This window comes from Pygocentrus nattereri, chromosome 28, assembly GCF_015220715.1.
Source record: "Pygocentrus nattereri isolate fPygNat1 chromosome 28, fPygNat1.pri, whole genome shotgun sequence".
Classification (NCBI taxonomy): Eukaryota; Metazoa; Chordata; class Actinopteri; order Characiformes; family Serrasalmidae; genus Pygocentrus; species Pygocentrus nattereri.
In genome coordinates this window covers 26,620,352-26,639,785 of record NC_051238.1, presented here as the reverse complement: position 1 = coordinate 26,639,785, position 19,434 = coordinate 26,620,352, and the positions used below count along the sequence as shown (strand labels likewise).

At 41.3% G+C, this 19,434-nt stretch overlaps 1 protein-coding gene across 2 annotated transcripts in view; it reads right to left on the bottom strand.

The window, feature by feature from the left end:
- cpne5a (copine Va) overlaps positions 1-19,434 on the bottom strand; it is a 149,819-nt gene that overhangs the window by 91,485 nt on the left and 38,900 nt on the right. Inside the window, exons 4-7 of one of the 2 annotated variants that reach the window (XM_017685275.2) lie at positions 18,732-18,835; positions 15,149-15,188; positions 14,209-14,223; positions 13,970-14,046 (exon numbers count right to left, since the gene is read on the bottom strand). In XM_017685275.2, coding sequence (XP_017540764.1) covers positions 13,970-14,046; positions 14,209-14,223; positions 15,149-15,188; positions 18,732-18,835 — 236 coding nt within the window. The remainder of the gene's footprint in view (positions 1-13,969; positions 14,047-14,208; positions 14,224-15,148; positions 15,189-18,731; positions 18,836-19,434) is intronic. The other variant, XM_037535639.1, reaches the window with a different exon arrangement.

The window sequence follows — 19,434 nt, the reverse complement described above, 5'->3', positions numbered from 1 at the left end:
CCAGTGCACCACCTTTAGTTAGTAGAGACTGGTTACACTGAAGGTTTCTTAAGATGGTTCTTCTCATTTACACGTCTCATTTGCAAAAATGGTTCTTTAAAGAGGCGTCCACTGAAAGGTTCTTTAAGGAACTCAAAATAGTTAATCTGTGGCAAAACCCCAAAGAACCCCTTTAAAATCTTTACTTTGAGAGTGCAGATAGATGCAGCAGACAGATAAACGGGGGCTTTATTTGAGCTTCCGTTGGCTGCCGGTTTATATCACAAGCCTCAGGCAGTGGTCACCGCTGCCCCACTGGGGACATCGTTCAGCCGAGGAGCTGCTCGTTTTCTGTTGGTAAAGCCGTATTTTTGGCTGTATAGTAAATTTGAACAAATTTCTGACTGCCCACAGGGGCCAGATCTGTGTGGAAGACTTACAGTGAGTGAGCCTTAGCTTGTGTTTGAGACTATGGTGACTAGGAGACAGAGGGAGATATCAAGCCATGTACATTGAAACCAACTCAAGTTATTTTCCAGTTTTTTTTTGTTGGGGGGGGGGGGGGTAGGGGGGGCGTTGGGGGCTGATTATGCCTGTCACAGTGATTGCATCACCTGATTGCAATAATCTGAGCCGACTGCAGTTATTTTCCACAGTCGTTAGCTTTCACAATCATATGTTTATGTCACAGCAAACAGAATGTGAACTGGGTGAGCATATATCCTTTGGATTGAGGTACATTAGTGATGACTAATGTTTGTTTATTTGAGTCTGTCCTCAGTTGGGAGCCACAATATATAGACAATAAGTACACCCAGTACTTAATGCATATTAGATTGCTAATCAATCAACTTTAGGCTTGTGCTTTAAAGAGCTGGCATCCTACGTTTCACAGCCTGTTTTTGATGCTCTGCCTTCAAGACTAATATACATAAATGCTTTCTGACTGGCTGAGATACAGACACAGCAGTGATGCTGGAGTTTTTAAACACCTCAGTGTGACTGTTAGACTGAGAACAGTCCACCAACCAAAAATATCTAGACTAGAAGATGACTAACGCAAACTGTACAGCAAAACATGAGCTGTCATCTCTGACTTTACATCTATAAGCTGGACTAACAAGGTGTGTCCATTAGAGTGAACAGTGAGTGGACATCCTGTTTAAAAACTCCAACAGCACTACCGTCTCTGACCTAACAGCATAACATACACTAACACACCACCACCACATCACTACAGGGGAGAAAAGGGGGCAAACAAACTATGCAGAGAAACAGATGGACTACAAACTGGGTTTACATTCTACATCAAACTCAGTTTTCCATGATATGGGCATTTTAATACAATGAAACAAAAAAGACAATTAAATTGTTCAGTGTGATTATTTAGATGGGAATTGAGCTAAAATTTCACAATTTTCACAGGCTGGTCAAATGGTTACAAATCCAGCACCACTGCTACTCTTCATAGACCTGAACATGCTATACAGATCAGCGCAAGATCTGCCTGTAGACCAAGAACCCTTGGCTGACAAATAAGCAACTACAGGCATCTCATGCAATCGATTCTTCTGTTCTCATGAGTATACCACAAGAAAAACACTGAAATCACTGACTGCAGGTGTCAGGTTACCGTAGACAAAACCACAGCTAAAAAGCACCAAAAACAAATGAATAAATCAGAGTACTTCAAGTAGCCAAATAACAGTTATGACCAATCAGATTAAAATGCTATGGCTTTACAGCGCAAGTAAGGACCCCCAAAATATTTAGAAAGTACACCAGTTTTGCGTAGAGGAACGGTCCAAAGACACCTCCTAAATGTGGGGCAGGACTGATCAGCAGCTTCAGTGAACAACACATTCATGCTGTAAATCTCTCGTTCTACTGAAGTGCACGACTTATGTTTTGTGACGAGGCAAAAGGTCGGCAATATTCTTAGGCCGTCATGTCTGAGATGTACTCACAGATTCCCAATGATGCACAAGTCGGTGGACTGTATAAAGTAACTTTGGTGAACCAAAGAGTTCCATTTTTACTTCATCAGTCTACAGCACTTGTTTCAAAAATGCATCTTGCCGATGTAGATGTTGTTTTGGATGCACCAAACATCGACTTTCATGATGAGGAAGTGAGGCTACCTCCTTATGACTTTTTCATGAAGATCATATTTGTTCAAGCAATGCACAGTTTTGGGATGTAACGGAATCCAAGAATTGCAAACACGTATTCAGAACACAGAAGGATCTGTATTCAGTCCAAGTTACATTTTGGAATACAGTTACCATTTACATTTATAGGACATTCCTGGACACCATTTAAATATATATAAATATATTAGCCTGAGCAGACTGATGAGCCAAACTGATGATCCAGTTATCGAGCTGAGCATTAGTGAACTCTTTAAAGAGATGATGGAAGTGAAGTTTCCTCAGTAGTGGACTTTACCAGTGAGAAGCTTAATATCTGTGTTGGACTGGACTTGTGCAGATGGTTTTTGGCAAGTTACCTCTAGTAACTGAAAATCTGTTGCGATGTGACTGAAACCCAGACGCTCGCGGATGAAAGGGTAGACGATTCGTCCAGCTAGCAGACAAGGAAATAAAAAGGGTCAAAACACAAAGGAGCAGACAAACGTCCGATAACAAGTCCACACAACCAGCAAAAGCACCAAAGGGAAAGGCGGCAGACGCACACGTCTAAACACGATGCCACACGGTCAAAACCACGGTGAGACTTCAACAGCAAGAAGACTGCGCTCAGTAGGTTTTAGAGAAAACACCACCTCGCCCTGACCGACTGGACGAGCACTGACCGACTGGCAGAGCCGGGCTTAAACGCTCTGCTCTAACGAGGCACAGGTGACATTCCTCAAAAGTCTGGGGATTGTGAGCGCAGATAGGTGCGTGTACCTGAGTCCGGAGTCACATGATCTCCCAGGGTGTTCTGGGAGTTGGAGTTCACTCGACAAGCTGAATGCGTGACAAAATCACATAGCTACCCACTTTATAGTCAAATTTGCAAGATCTTGTTATGGGATTTGGTGAATTGTTTGTTTCACAGAGCCAAAGTAATGTTGAGAATTTTAACTTCATTTAAATAAGTGAATTTTTTAATGAAATATATCGACATAAGAATTGCACGAAAAAAACTGCCAACCAGTAACAGAGAGAAACAGTGTGAATTACATATCAAGTACACCAGCAGACTTTTTCCTATCTGCTTTATTAAGATATATTCTAAATGTATTCTGTGTCCTGCAGGTCCTTTGCGCTCATAAGGGGGTTTTGCTTTACATTTCTGGGCAGCATACGAGCAGTTCTATGTGAGTTTTCTTGGTTTTTCATATTATGCCTTGACTTCCACATTTCCCCTTAACTACCACTTCTTAATGACACTTCAGACAATGGGAAATTGCAAGATAGAAGCAATGTCTGTTATGGTCTTCTTCCTTGTCTGCAGTCAATTAAGGCCTAACAAGCGAATTCTAAGACTTTACAACAGGAAGGGCGTCCAAACTTTGCACATGCCGCAATGAAAGATGTGATGTATGAGGCGAAACCCAGCAATATGAAAGAAAAGAGCATCAAAGACAGGGTGAGAGAATGTGGATGGAGCTGCTGTTGTGAGATGGTGGAGGAGTGTGACAGATACAGTACGCTCTTCTAAAGCAGGTCATTCTGTGAGCTCGGAGCGAAGGAAGACTCATTTAGCCACAGCTAACAGATTTCACACACCTCCTGGTGCCCCCCTGTTCGCCTCAATCTCTCTCCCTCACTCACACACAGGCAAACAAACAAACAGTGTGCACAGACGAGCCTGCATCTCCAGCTCACACACACACACAGAGAGGTGAGGAGCCCAGAATGAAATCCCTTGCAAAGCTCTTAAACTTCCCCCGCAGCCCTGCCAGTCTGCAGACTCTCCATCAGAGCTCATCAGTGAGAAAGCATTCCTCCACTCTTTCTCGATGCCCCCCTCAATCCCCCATCACTCACTCCAATGCATGGGAGGATTTCTCGCGTTGCAGAGTGGAAGAGAATAGCCCTTTCCACAGGATCTCTGAGCACAGACAGTCACTCGCCGTCACAACCTGCATAGCACTGCTGCCTAATCAAAAACCTTTATGAATGATTTTTCATTCTCCTGTTAAGTTATAATTTCAGAGATGCATGGTGTCATTACGATAGTGACAGTATACAGTTAACCCTTAAAGTCAACATCAAAATGCATTTTCCTCCCACGCCATTATGTACTAGTGAAAAACAGGATTAGGGTGGGTCTCTGAGCTAGCTGAGCATTTCTCCTCAACGAAGGAGGTGGGATTGGGAGGTGAAACTAGATATCATTGGCCTAAATGACTTTTCCCTGCCCACTTGTGCAGGGTGATGTGATCAAAACCAGCAGTGAAAAGCAAGGAATTACATCTCAAGTACTTTTGCTTGTTTTAATTTCTAATAAAGTACTTTAACTGCAAATAACAGTTACAGAGCAAAAACAGATGCGCATTTCAGCTCATAAACCTATTAGAAAAAAACCTGGTTCAGTTCAAAAGATTCATGTCTGAAAGCCAAAGCACACTGTGCCCAGCTCCTAGTCCTAAAAAGGCTTAGCCCTGATGAGATCAGAGATGTCAGAGGATATTATATATCAGAGGATATAAATTAGAGAGGATAACATTACCAGTACACAAAACAAAACACCTTTAATCCAGTTTGTCATCTTAATTTGTTTTCAAATGCATCTTGCACTCTGAGAAAGCATGCAAACAGTTTGTTAACTCACTATTTTTACTGTTTTCTTTTACTCTTCTTAATTTAGAATATGGATTAGAATATACATTAATTAAGGTTACAAGCTGTTGCCTGTGTTTTATTGTTAAAGTGCCTGTTAGTTACTTTAGTTAAAGGTGCAGTAGGTGATTTATTTCACAGACGTTTCTGTTATATTTCTTGAAGTAATCTTACATCCCAAAAGCAACCAATAAATCAAGTTCTGACAATAAAAGATCATTAACTTTTGTAATTGTAATTGTAAAAACCCTGTCAAATCATTTCATTTGGACCAAATGAAATGACTGGATGGCCTACCTGCCTGACTACCTACCTCCCTCATGACCTGCCCACATGCATTGCAGTGCACATGTGCAGCTGAAAGATAATGGCTAAGATCATAGAAAAGGCACAGAAAGTTACACAGGCACAGTACAACAGCTTGCACTGCTAAAGCAAGAAAGAAAAGAAAAGCAGAAGTAGGAAAGCATTCAAACAAAAAGAGGTTGCATAAAGCAAAAGGTCAGTAGGGCTGTCACTAAAAACTATTTTATTCACTTAGTAAACAACCTGTCAAGAAATCTGCAATCCAGTCCAAACCGAAAAGTAGGCTTTATTAAACAATAACAAACTTCACCTTCCAGGAATTCTAAACTACTTTGTTGTAAACAAATAATATATGTAGCTTTTTAATAACGTAATCATGAAATGTATGTAGTGTAATGTGCCTTTTGTCTTACATGTTTACAGAAGGATGTGTAAATAATCAGTACATAATATTATACGTAGCTTTTTGTATAGATAATTTTTTTATGTAGCCAAGTTAATTAAGTCATTACAGGTAAACCTTTCCAATAAACGACTTATCTACTCTCAGTGGACTCATCATCATCATCGTCGTTAACCGCTTAATCCAGATAGGGTCACGATAGCAGTTGGGAGAGCAGAGAATCCCAGATGGCCCTGTCCCCTGCACCTTCGTCCAGCTCATTCCAAGGGAACCCAAGCCACTCCCAGGGCAACTTGGAGATGTAATCCCTCCAGTGGGTCCTAGAACAACCCCGGGGTCTTATCCCGGTAGGCTGTGCCTGGTACACCCCCACCAGGAGGTGTCCAGGGGGCATCCGAATCAGATGCCCGAACCACCTCAGCTGGCCCCTCTCAAAGTGGAGGAGTAGCGGCTCTACTCCCAGCTCCTCCCGGTTGGCTGAGCTCCTCACCCTATCAAATAGAGTGTAGCCTGCCACCCGACGAAGAGGCTCATTTCCGTCGTTTATATTCACCATCTCATTCTTTCAGTCATTACCTACAGCTCATGACCATAGAGGAGGGTCGGGATGTAGACTGACCAGTAAACAGAGCACTTTGCCTTATGGCTCAGCTCCTCTTCACCACTACAGTCCGGTACAGTGACCGAATTACTGCTGATGCCTGTCCCAGCCTACGGCCGATCTCACCATCCCTCTTCCCATCACTTGTAAACAAGACCCCGAGATACTTAAACTCCTCCACCTGGGGCAAGTCCGCTCCCCTTACCTGGAGTGGGCATGCCACAGGGTCCGACTTAATGCTGAGTTTACAAACACAGTTCTCAGTCAAGGAGCACAGAGATCAAATGGCCTGGAGTAGCAGCCCCGGTACCCCATGGAAATGGAGCTTGACCCACCAGAGGCTTCAGGCCCTGACTGCTGTGAGGGAGGCATGTCTCCCGGATTAAGGAATTCTTCAAAGTGCTCCTCCCACCGACCAAAAACATCTTCATTTGGAGTCAGAGTTTCTGGCAGCTTCCACAATGGAGGTTTTGAACAGGGTCCATTCAGACTCCATGTCCCCTACCTCCCCCGGGACATGAGAAAAGCTCTCCCGGAGGTGGTAGTTGAAATCATTCCGAACAGGGGCCTCCAACAGTCGTTCCCAGCACACCCTCACTATTTGCTTGGGCCTACCAGGTCTGACCATCAGTTTTCCAGATGGTGATCAGTTGACACCTCAGCACCTACCTTTACCCAGTGGACGAGAGGGTCACCTCAATACAAATTAAAATCGCAGAGAGGAAAACTTTGACTGTTGTGTGTTTTTATGCATCAAACAACAGGTCAGAGTGTTCAGCCTTCTTGGAGCGAGTGGGCGGGGTTCTGGAAACGGTCATGCCTACAGACTCCATAGTCTTACTGGGGGACTTCAATGCTCATGCAATGACTGGGAGACCTGGAGGCGTGATTGGGAAGAACGGCCTGCCCGATCTAAACCCGAATGGGGAATTGTTATTGGACTTCTGTGCCAGGCATGGATTGTCCATAACAAACACCAAGTTCGAACACAAGGATGTTCATAAGTGTACATGGTACCAGAGCTCCTCTCAGTGGAGTGATTTACTTTATTAATGGTTTTACTTGTACTAAAGCTACAGTACTCTTGCTGAAGTAGGTATTTTCAGTACTTTTTCAACCATGATGAAAACTTCAAAACATATGTCTTGAAGGGTTTTCTGGGCTTTAGATGGCATAACATGATGGATTGTGCTTCATATGATCAGGGACATGAATGACAAAGATCATTTTGATTTCAGATTGACTTTAAGAAATGGTTTAAAAGTCGTGGATCATTCTGGTAATAACAAAACATGATGTAATTTTACATTAATAATTTCTTGCTAGGGCTGTCAAAGTGCATTTTTAATGCCACTCAGGCAACATTGAACAACTTGACATAGTTACACTCAAGAGGCCACACTGTATTAAGAATGCAGAAGCTGCATGATAACGAGAAGCCTAAAGTCATGGAGGGGTTGGAACAGACAACCACTGTTGCTCTCACTGAGACTAGTTATTACCTTGAGCTTTAAATGCCCCAATTGTACATCATGGATGTAGCAAATCAGTGGAACACTGAACTGAACTTTACTACACAGGCACAAGTGACATGATTGCAGGCAAGATGAGACAAGTTAAAAGTAATGTCAGTGAGCTATAGAGAAATTAATAATTATACTCCAGTGAAGCTTATTTTATACACTGTTATGGCTAGAACAAAATGCAGGGGCATTAAAATGGAAAAGAAATCTAGATTCTTTAAGTTCAGATTTGAGCAAGTCAAGAACTGCACATAATCACAATGACCTACTCAATACACTAAGACTAATCATAACTGTTCAAATGTTTGATGGGCCTATTTCTCACTCTTATGTCAATGAAACATGGAGAAATTATTTGAAATTATATTATTATATTATATATCATGTCATGATATCAATTATATCATTACAAGAAATAATTGTGTAACATAACTCATAGCAGAACAATGATAGCTTTTAAGAGTTAAAAGTAAAGGTGACAGCTCGATTGGTGGCAATCAAGCTGTCCCTAAACGAATGAAGCACAGCCTTGCACACGTGCAGGTTCATGAGAGAGATTTGTGGTGTGTTTTAGAACCATTTGCAGTGTTATGTCATATTTGAGACTTTGAAACGAAAGTGTTTTGAAACCTTTCAGTCAGACGTCAAAAAGCATTATTTCAGTAAACCACCACTGAGGCACTTACTCCGTAAACCTGTGCTTTGATTGAGGCACTCTAGCAAAATACTGCATTTTGAAAACGTTCTTTCTCTGTTGATGATTTCTTAAAGATACATGACACAGATGGCTTCTACTGCTTCTATGTAAATTTACAACTAACTACCAGGTTCTTTCATTCTATTTAGAATGACTGAACATAGTCTTTTTGTATCATGGTTACAAACATTTAAACACATTTAAGGAAAAAGTACTCCATGCTATACATAGGGATAGATAGGCATACATATTTTAACATTACCTGGTCAACTACACCTAAATAACACATACAAAGGTAGGAGAGAGACTCTGGGACACTGATATGGGACATGCACTTCGGTATGGATTATGGATTAAAGGGAGGTGCAGCCAAACAGATGATAATAAACAGCATTCCACCAGATTATTTCTTAAAGCTTTGCTGCGAGTCACCCTGCAAAACCTGAAACAATCATTTAAAAGCCAGAGATGTTGGGTGGACATCACTGGAATTGTTCAGCCAGTATCATATGCCTTTATGTATTCACATGAAACACACATGCTCATAAAGAAGGTCCACCTGAATGTTTATCTCTCAAATGCTAAAGCGACATTATACTGTGAATGAAGATCAATGAAGATATGATGACTGTAGTAGATAATTCACTTCCACACATTATTCACAAGACACATCCTTCACAAAGTTTGGACTGAGCTCTTTCAACACTCTCGCAATAATCAGATTCATCTCCTTGGTGAAAGGATTCGAAGCGCAACCCATGTTACAATATGTACTTTCACACACTGCATGCAATCACACATTCCCACCAGAGACGTTAATCATTTAAACATCTGTAGATAATCTATATGGGACTAAAACCTCTACTTCAGAATGAATACACCTACAGTGACAAACAGCTTTGAAGAACTAGATTGGGAATTTCTGCATGTTTCAACCCTGATCCCGTATCACAAATAAATACATTTGACTAAATTTCACAGACTACAAAGATCAATCAATCAATCAATCAATCAATCAACCTTTATTTTGACTCGGAAGTACATTGAGGGCAACCTTCATTTTCAATGTAGCCAAGCATTTACAAAAACAGGGATTGACATGACAAAGAAAATAATAACTACATTTAATCATTTTAAATTAAAAGAAAATTTAAAATAACAGTGAATAAAAGATAAAAGTAGATAAAAAATAGAACTTGAGATTTAAATGGTAAGAAATTAAGATCAAAAATAGATAAGAAATTAGTAAGGTAATAGTACAATATCACAAATTTTAAAAAGTAATGAAGATACACTGTATGCACCATTTCTAAATACTGAATTACTAAATACTTTAAGGTGAACTCATTAAGCACATGCAGCTTGTATAATCTCAATAAATAAGCACTGCGAATAGAGTAGCTGTATAAGGTTACCATACCCAGGGTGTTGACTGGAGAGGTAGGAAGGCCCCCCAGCATTGAGCAGTGGAGCATTAGAACTGCATTCTCTGAACTAATGGAGGTCTGTTCAATACCTTTGGATTAAGTTGGAGTGCCATTTGTGGTCTACTAATCATCCAACATCACTAATGCTCTTGAAGGTGGATGCAAACAAACCCTGACAGCAATTCTGTTCCAACATCTACTGTAAAGCTTTTTCCAGAAGAGGCTTTTACTGCACCACAAACTCTTATTAACATCCTTCATTTTAGAAAAAATGAGCATGGAGAGCAGGTGTCTACAAAATTTTGGATTCGTACGCATAACACAAGACTGCTGAACTCAAATGTTTTCAAGCACATACTTTAACTAAAACATCTTGTAAGCACCCATTATTGGAGCCAAAATAACAGAACTACAATCAAGAGTACAAGAAGTATAACTTGCCTGATGCCTTTTCAATAAACTACTCTCTCAATCAAAGGCTGAGTCAGGAGGAAGGCCAGCACAATCAGCAACAATCTGACTAACCGATGGATCGTTTTTGGGATGGCTTGTCCATTATATTTGCATTTATGCATTTCTTAACCAGATGTATGGCAGCTAGCACCACACACATCTGTCCTGATGACAGTAATTGCAGAGTGGAAAGGCCTCTAGTTGTGTTCAAATAATATTGGCCAGCAACACAAGACTAGTCTCATCTGCTGTGTGAACACAGGCTGCAGATGGTGAGGCTTTGAAGGGATATCATCAGCAGCCAGAACGGAAAGAAAAGCATAACAAAGACCACATTACCGCTAAGCCAAGTCCTGTTGACCAAAAACAAACATGACTGTTTCTAAATGTAAAGCGTTCAGTGCTAGTGCCCTAATGTCAATATAACAGAGACAATCAATACATGCTTGTATGTGATATTTATGACAGTATTTTTAAAGATCAAGCTGCCAGAAAAGCTTTTTTGGAGTAAAGTCATAAAATAACTACTTCTGGTCCTAAAGAACCTTTCAATAGACCATAAATTACAGAGGATGGCAAGTTGTAATCAGGTTTTGGCCATCGTGATGTTAAATGACTTGAACTTGGAGACTTCCCTTCAAGATTTAGTTACTTTAGACAAGATACTTCAACAAGCACTTCATTTGAGATATTTGCCAGTCAATATATGTTTATATGCCAGACATAGCCCGACTAGACATATTTACTGGAATAGTCCCAAATTCCAATGATTTGTGTGAAGTTATCAGTCTTGAAATTTAATTAACATTTAAGATACAAAGAATTCTGGACATTTTTAAAGTATCATTTCACCGTTGATACTATTTCACATTCTCAGTCACTAGAGCAATGCAAACAGATGAAATAAAATGTCTAAATACTCCTGTGGTATAAAATCTCAGATATTAAGGTAAATCATCTTTTTTCCATCTTTAATGGAATCTTGCAACTAACAAAATTTGAGAGAAAAACAAACAGTTCATTATTAGGAAAAATGAACAAATTAAATAAATGAAAAGCCTATAATACCCTTTCATCATTGGAACTGTAGCTGTGTTCGAGTTAACCAGTCTGTAACGGGGAGCGAGGTTGCAGACGCATGTGCGGAGATAAGCTACTTTTATTGTGGACAAATCCAAAATCAGGGTCATAACGGTCCAAAGTCAGATGGCCAACACAGAGAGATCAAAGTCAGACATGACAAACAAACCAGAATCAAACAAGCATGATCAAACATTACAAACAACAAAGACCAGCAACAACTAGTGGCAAACACAGGGCTTAAATAATCACAGGGTAAATGAGGGACAGGCGGGAACACAGGTGGAAACAATAAGGGGCGGAGTCACTAAACAAGGGGGCTGGGCTACAAAACCAAAACATAACAGGAACACATGGACAGGACTGGGAGGGGCCAATTGTGACACAATCACATTCAAAATCATGATCCAAAAACAAGCAGCATGATCAGCTGCTCCTGTGGCTATTCATAACACAGCTATGGTCCAGGAAGAGCTGTGACAACAGTATAAAGAACAATATTCTGCATGACTATGGGGAATAGCAAAAAACCTTTTTACAAATAAGACCATCTACACCAATCTTAAGAATGCAAAAGTATGCTTTTTCATTGAATTCTAAAAGATATATTTGGTGCAACAACAACAGCAGCACAGCTGTTCAACTAAACACCACAACTGCTGTGAAGCATGAGGGTGGGAGTATCATGAGTCTCCCTGTATGAAAAACATTTCTCACAAAACTTGTGTCAGAAAGCTGAAGACAAGGAGGAATTTCTCCTTCCTGCATGGCTATGATCCAAAGTCCCCATACAAAGGAACCAAGGAAAGACTTCAGGAAGGGAGATTAGTGTCTTAGACAGGCCCAGTCACAGCCCAAATCTCAACATGTGAAATGACCTATACTGAACTGTGTGCAATAGATCACTTGATACATAATGTTGCCGAAAGTATTCGCTCATCTCACATGCATATTAAGTTCAGTGAAATCCCATTCTTAATCCATAGGGTTTAATGTGATGTCGGCCCACCCTTTGCAGCTATAACAGCTTCAGCTCTTCTGGGAAGGCTTTCCACAAGGGTTAGGAGTGTTCATGGCAATTTTTGACCGTTCTTCCAGAAGCGCATTTGTGAGGTCAGACACTGATGTTGGACGAGAAGGCCTGGCTCACAGTCTCCGCTCTAATTCATCCCAAAGGGGTTCTGTGGGGTTGAGGTCAAGACTCTGTGCAGGCCAGCCAAGTTCTTCCACACCAAACTGGCTCATCCACGTCTTTATGGACCTGCTTTGTGCACTGGTGTGCAGTCATGATGGAGCAGGAAGGGGCCGTCCCCAAACTGTTCCCACAAAGTTGGGAGCATGAAATTGTTCAAAATCTCTTGGTACTGAAGCTTTAAGAGTTCCTTTCACTGGAACTAAGGGGCCGAGCCCAACTCCTGAAAAACACCCCCACACCATGATCCCCCCTCCACCAAACTTTACACTCGGCACAATGCATCATTTTACGTGGCCGACCACTTCGTGGCTGAGCTGCTGTCATTCCCAGTCACTTCCACTTTGTTATTATCCCACTGACAGTGGACTGTGGAATATTTAGTAGTGAGGAAATTTCACGACTGGACTTGCTGCACAGGTGGCGTCCGATCACGGTACCACGCTGGAATTCTCTGAGCTCCTGAGAGCGACCCATTCTTTCACTAATGTCTGTAGAAGCAGTCTGCAGGCCTAGGGGCTCGGCTTTATACACCTGTGGCCAAGGAAGTGACTGGAACACCTGACTCCAATGATTTGGATGCGTGAGTGAATACATTTGGAAATATAGTGTAATTTGAAGGAGTCTGAACTTGTTCGCACGTAATATTTTCACAAAAACTACCAGATCTAGGTGTAAATACCTTTTATATCCACTGAATATACTCTACAGCTCTGTGCAACTTCCTAGACCCACCTAAATTTGTTCTTTTTCTTTTAGCTTTCTCCTAACAAACATAATCTTATTTGCGAGGCATTATTCACAGCTTTCTGTTTCTGTTGAGTCTGCAAATTAGCCTGCTGCTGCAGTCAATATGTGGCTGTGCTTAAAAATAATGGGTGTGTAGACCATCTTCTATGCAAAATAATGGGGTCAGATAAGATATGCAGTCTAACCAATTTAGTTCTAGCTGTATGATCCTCACCATGTAATGAACTACTCTCTGCTGTATTGAACCACTGAATATCTGGTCATCCTAATGATACAGAACAAATTTACTAAAACATGTTCTTTGGAGGAATGACAGAGAGGAACCACTTTTGGTCCCCTAGAGAACCTTTGAAAAGACTGGTTAAAATTGAAATCACAAAACTGAAAGGTTCCTTGAGGAACTAAAAGTGGTCCTTCTGTGGTAATGCTTCAAAGAATCCTTTCTGGTAACTTGATTGTACATTAAGGTTAGCATAAGGACAGGGTACCATTACCCCATAATGCATTTCTGGAACATCTAGGACTATTTACAGAATAACGTAATGAACGTGAGGAACAGGTATACAGAAACTGCTAATGCATGAATTGCTATTTAAAGTCAGGGCTATGCGCTTTCTTTGGTTGTTCTTTCTCTCAGACCTGCTTTAGGCATGACAACTGCATCCATTCCACCGGGCTTCATCTAAGCATATGTCTGTCTGATGCGGTCACTTGCATTGTTCAGCAGGTAAGTGGGAGCTGTAGTGCAGTGCATTAACTCCTTACCCCAGAGGCTTTTCCAGACGACTGGCTGGCGATCCCACTATCTCTCCCAGAGTGCAGAAGGTCTGACCCAGGAAATCCTGCAAGGACAGGGTGGCATAAAGGGAGAGAGGGAGAGGGCCCCGCAGGCGCATCCGGAGCGCAGCAAATGGAGTGAAGAGAGAGAGCACACTGAGTCAGAGTGGTGCTTTTCGTAGAAAGACGTTGTACAGCTAATAAAGTCTAGGAAGGCATACACGTACGTTGAATTCGGAGGGCTTCCAGGAGGGAGAACGGGCGAGTGAGCAGCATTAACAACAACAAGAGTACATCATGTAACAGAAAAGGACAAAAATAAACCAAGAAGAAAAAAGAAAAGAAAAACCAAGGCTGTTGCAGTCAGGTACAAAAGATGGTGGGCTAAAAAAGAGAGAGAGAGAGAAGGAAGAGAGAGAGAGAAAGCGAGCGAGAGAGCAGGGGGCATAACCACCCACTCTGATAATCCATTTACAGATATTAATGTGAGTACCAAATCATAAATCGTAACCAGACAGAAAAAAAAATGGAAATGAACTTGTTTTGGTGATATGCAAACCACTGGCTGGGGTCGAATATTTTTATTAATATCCAGGGGTGACAAATAATAACTATCAAAGCTTCCACTTTTGAAATATTACTTTCTAAACTGCAATTAAGAGTTGGGAACTCTTATATCTAACAGTTAAGACCCAGCTCTGTTTTGCTACTGCAAATATTCTTAGGAAACAAGCACTGAAAGCTTTGATAATTGCACTTCTATATGGAAGCGTTTCATTTCCTGCTGAAATGAACTTGCACATCACTGTGCGTTATGTGTGCATAGTGTGCACGCATAAAAAGATGTGGACTGCGACTTCACATAAACCGGCATCAAGAAGGAGTAACTGGTTAATAGCAGTGAGCAGATGGTGCCTTATTAGTTAACAGACAGTGATCCAAAAACCATGAATCATAGTGTATGAAGCACTACGCTCATGATTTAAAGACATTCTTCAACATGTGAACATGTAACGGTCATTTGCATAAAACCAAACGTTATATGGAAAAAAACATGCGTGTGAAAACTGATGAGTCCAGTGTCTGAAGTGCAGAGGGGCTTAAATGCATTCAGGTTCCTCTTCAGGCAAGCACAAACACACACGCATAGCGCTCTCGCATACTTACATGTTTGGCCAGATCTGGACTTTTGGAGTCAATGTCATATCTGAAATCAGAGAGTCGTTCATGGATCATTCATACATGGTATTAAAGACCATTTCCCCACTGTCTGCATGGTTAAATGTTATAAGATCACTGGGAATACATTCATCCAAAGCTGCTTAATTTATTCATGGGGATTATATGCAGAGATGAAGCCTGTGTGCCACTAACAGGTCCATCAAAGGGAATCCAAATTGAACATGTCCAACGTGTACCATAAGTGTTATTGTACCAATGTCTGATTTCTCTCTTCTTGATGGAAAAACATCATGAATCATGTCTTAATAAACTTCACATACAATGCATTCCTTTCATAATTGCACAAGCAATTAGTTGTTTAGTTGTCTTCTTTCTTCTGCACATCTCAAACGAGGGTAAATCACCTATGAGGTTAAAATGTAGCTTTATTTGTGTTTAAATGTATTTACTTCTGTTTTGGGCGAAACATCATATCAACACAGAACCACAGAACAAGGCTCTGCCCACAAATGCATAGCAACTGTTGTTAGGTTGGACAAGCTTTATAGAACACTGGCAAAATTCCTCTTCACCCTAATAATCTTTAGAGCCCCTAAATAACAAGGAGAGTTCAGTTTGTTGTAGTTATGTAAAACGTATGCTGCATTAAGGCTTATGCTTATGCTCAGAATGGGAAAAAAAGGAAATGACTTGAAATTCCCGTCGGGATGGTGTTCTAGACTCTGAGTTCAGAGTATGACAGCAAATCAACATGGCTTCTGTCAACAGTAGCAAATAAACGCTTCTCTACTATTAAATTACATTTGTTTGGATCAGTCGACATGCAAACATAGTCAAACAGACTAAAATTAGGCATTTAGATGTGGGTTGCATGTGCAGAAAATGCATTAAATGAGGTAAAATAAACATCACCGCCTGCGTTGGAAAACAGTTCCATTAGCTAAATTCCAATTCCCTTCTAAATCCAAGTCTTCTGACAGTGAGTTCTGTGGCACAACTTCTCATTAGGTTGAAAAGTATTTTTGCCAACATTCTGTAAAGCTTGTCCAACTTTGCAGCAATAGCTACAAAAGAGTATGAACAGGTCAAGAGAAGGAGCGTGGACAGGTCAATTAGCTGCTGAGTTGTTTCTTGGTTAGCTGAGTGTCGTTGCATTATTATTTCATCCACTGACTACAGATGTGGTTTTTGCATCTCACTCAACATGTAGATGAAAGCACCATCAATGCCAATAGAACAGGCCATCATATACTGGATAAATCAGTAAGAGATATAAGCACCTAGTACAGGTGTGACAAAACCAACTATTTGGGCAGTGCTGGCTCTACATAATAAGCATCATAAGCAGCTTCTGGGTTATTGTACCTTTATGTATTGTGTAGAACAAACTTGTAGTTGGACAACAAAATGTATTCAGTCTGGGGTCTGTCTATTAAAACAAGTTAAACTTAAGGTTTTCAGACTGAGTTTCACCTTCTCAAAAGCCCACGAACACAGACTCAGTTTTACGATGGCTAGTTATAAGTTTACATAATTTAGACAGCTTGTGGTGGTCATAGTTATCAGTGCCGGTATATCAACTAGCAAAATGGAGAGCTACCCAGAAAAAAATCTTGCTCAGGGCCCCAAAGGCTGTTTTTGGGATACATTGGTGTGATCAGCACCAGCAAAACTCTCCAGGATGCACACGTCAAAGACCACCACAAAGAGAAAAAATATGCCAGCATGACCTCAGTCAACCACAGCATGTAAACCTCTGGTATGCACTTTTCACAAAAACCCACTGAGCTCTGGGACAAAGTTGTATAGACAGATGAGATGAAGATTAACCAGTATCAGAGTGATTTAATGAGGGAAAATCCTGGAGAATGAAAAGAATTGCTCAAAGATAGCACATATGGCTGCCAGTAAAACCAGCTCAGCTATCTCTGAGGGAAGCTGCAGGATGAATTTTAAAGTGTTCAGAATCCAAATTACTACTGAGATCCAACAAGGTTTGATGAATGGACTGTTATTTTGCAGCAGGACGATGACAAAACATGCAGCTGAAGCAACCGTGGACATTCTCAGGGCTTTTTTTTGGACATGAGAAGTTAGGAACTCAATCAAAACCCCATTGTGCAATTGTTCCCTGAAGGCGAGACTGCAGGCAAGGAGCACTTGAAACAAGCAGGACATAAAAATGGCTGCAGTGCAAAGACGATGCACAACCCCTAGCAGTGCTCAAGGGTCAACTTCAGTTATTCAAATGCAGTCTGCAGCACAATCATGCAGTCTGTTTAAATTGACATTATTTAAACAAAAGCTTATGATTTCTTCATGATTCGCCCAATACAAACATAAATAGCTTCAAATTAAAGCTGATGTTCTTCACTTTAACCTCAGTGCTTCAGTTCACATCCAGCGGCTTGCAGTGCAGAGCTAAAACAAACATTTTTCACTGTCCAATTACTTATGGAGTGGCTGTATTTAGCTGTAATATCCAACTGGAAATCCCCAGTGTTGGCAGTTCTCATCAATCAAACAGACGACAGCTTCACCTGCTTATAATTAAAACTTAATGGCAAGAGCCACAGCACCATACTTTGGAGAAATTGTGCTATCCTCAGATCTACTCTGATGCCCTTACTCAGGCATCCAAGTTCCCTTATTAAGTCTTTATATCAGTGGTTGAATCCCTGTGGGTTGAGCATTAATAACTCACGATATTAAAAAGTGCAGCTGGATTCAGTAGCGCGGGGGCACATGGCCATATGTGCATATTTGCCTTGTTAAGGAGAAGAAGTGTCATTACAGAGCTGTAATGTGATTCAGTGGCAACTCTCAGAGGTTTGCAATTATATCCTGCACCTCTGGCCGGCTCTGCTCTTTCCCCTTTCAACTGAGGGAAAGCTATTGAGGCTAAAGAAAGTGAGCTGGAAGGATGGAAGAGCACTGTGTAATTCATCCGGGACGGAGTGTCAGCCTCTTTTGTTAAGCACTTTCTGGAAGATTGAGGACAAAACTCGACTAAAATATTTAGCAGACTTTTTACTGATTCAACCAGCAGCCTCAACGTATGATGAAGAGGACAGATATACACAATTAATAATTACAAAGAACACAGAACAGAGTGGTGGGCAGGAGATAAATGGGGGCAAGCGAGGGGGGGGGGCATGCAGAGGGAGGAACAGAAAGGAAGGAAACAGACAGAGAGAATCTCTGGGGAGAATGAGGTGGCATGGTGTACTGGGATATTGTGCTGGAGCTGGTTTGTTGTTTTAAAAAACTGAATTGAACTGAGAGAAGAGAAGGTGAGAAATACAGGGAACAACTGGGGAGAGAGGGGGAGAGAGAGAAAGAGAGAAAAGGGAAAAAAGAAATGCAGAGAAAGGGGTCGGGGCGGAAAGAAAGATGGGAATTAGAAACAGGGATAGAGGGAGAGAGGACATGAATGAAAGAATGCACAAATGAGTGAATGAGTGAACGAATGAAAGAATGAACAGAGGACTCCCTACAGCATGAGGAAGTGGGCCAGCACATCTGAGAGGCTGATTCCTCTGTGCCGGCATCAAAGGGATTAACTTACATGTCAAAACGCAGATTCTGCTTCTCCTCAAAGAAATAGTCCAGAATGTACTTCCTCACAAAGTCTGGGTTCAGTGTGTTGTCAATCACTTCTGTCCTGCCAAACTAAGAGAGAGAGAGAGAAAGAGAGAGAGTGAGAAAAAAGAGGGAGAGAGAACAGCAGCATAGCACTGATAAAATCTCAGTCTCAGGGAAAGCTGACAGATTCATATCTCTTTACTCTTTTTTTCACTGTGGCTCTGTAGTCACAGCTGCAGACCCGTAGCCGTATGGAACAAAGACAGTGGGATGTTGGCATGCTTTTCCAGGGCTCTGCGCTTCTCTGCCACCGAGAATTGAGTGAGTAATCACCTCTCAGGAAAGTGCAGTCTGAGTGAATGTTTTTGTGTGATAACACCGGCCGCTAATGAGATGCACGCACGGAATGAATATTCCCAAACCGTCATGAAGGGTGCACATGGCATTCCTGGCTTGGCTCCTCGCTTGTACATGTTAAGTCTGCCATGAAAGTTTCCCAAGACAAAGGCCAACGACATCACCTTTCAGGCTATTCAATCACCTGGTCCTGTATGACTTTGCAGCAAAGAGTGTACCAGCTTGGATTACGGAGTCGTGGCAAATAACTGTGCCTGTGCTCTCCCCCTCAAAGTCACACAAATGCAGTAGCCTGGAAGAATCAGAGACCAGCCTTCATTTATGTCATT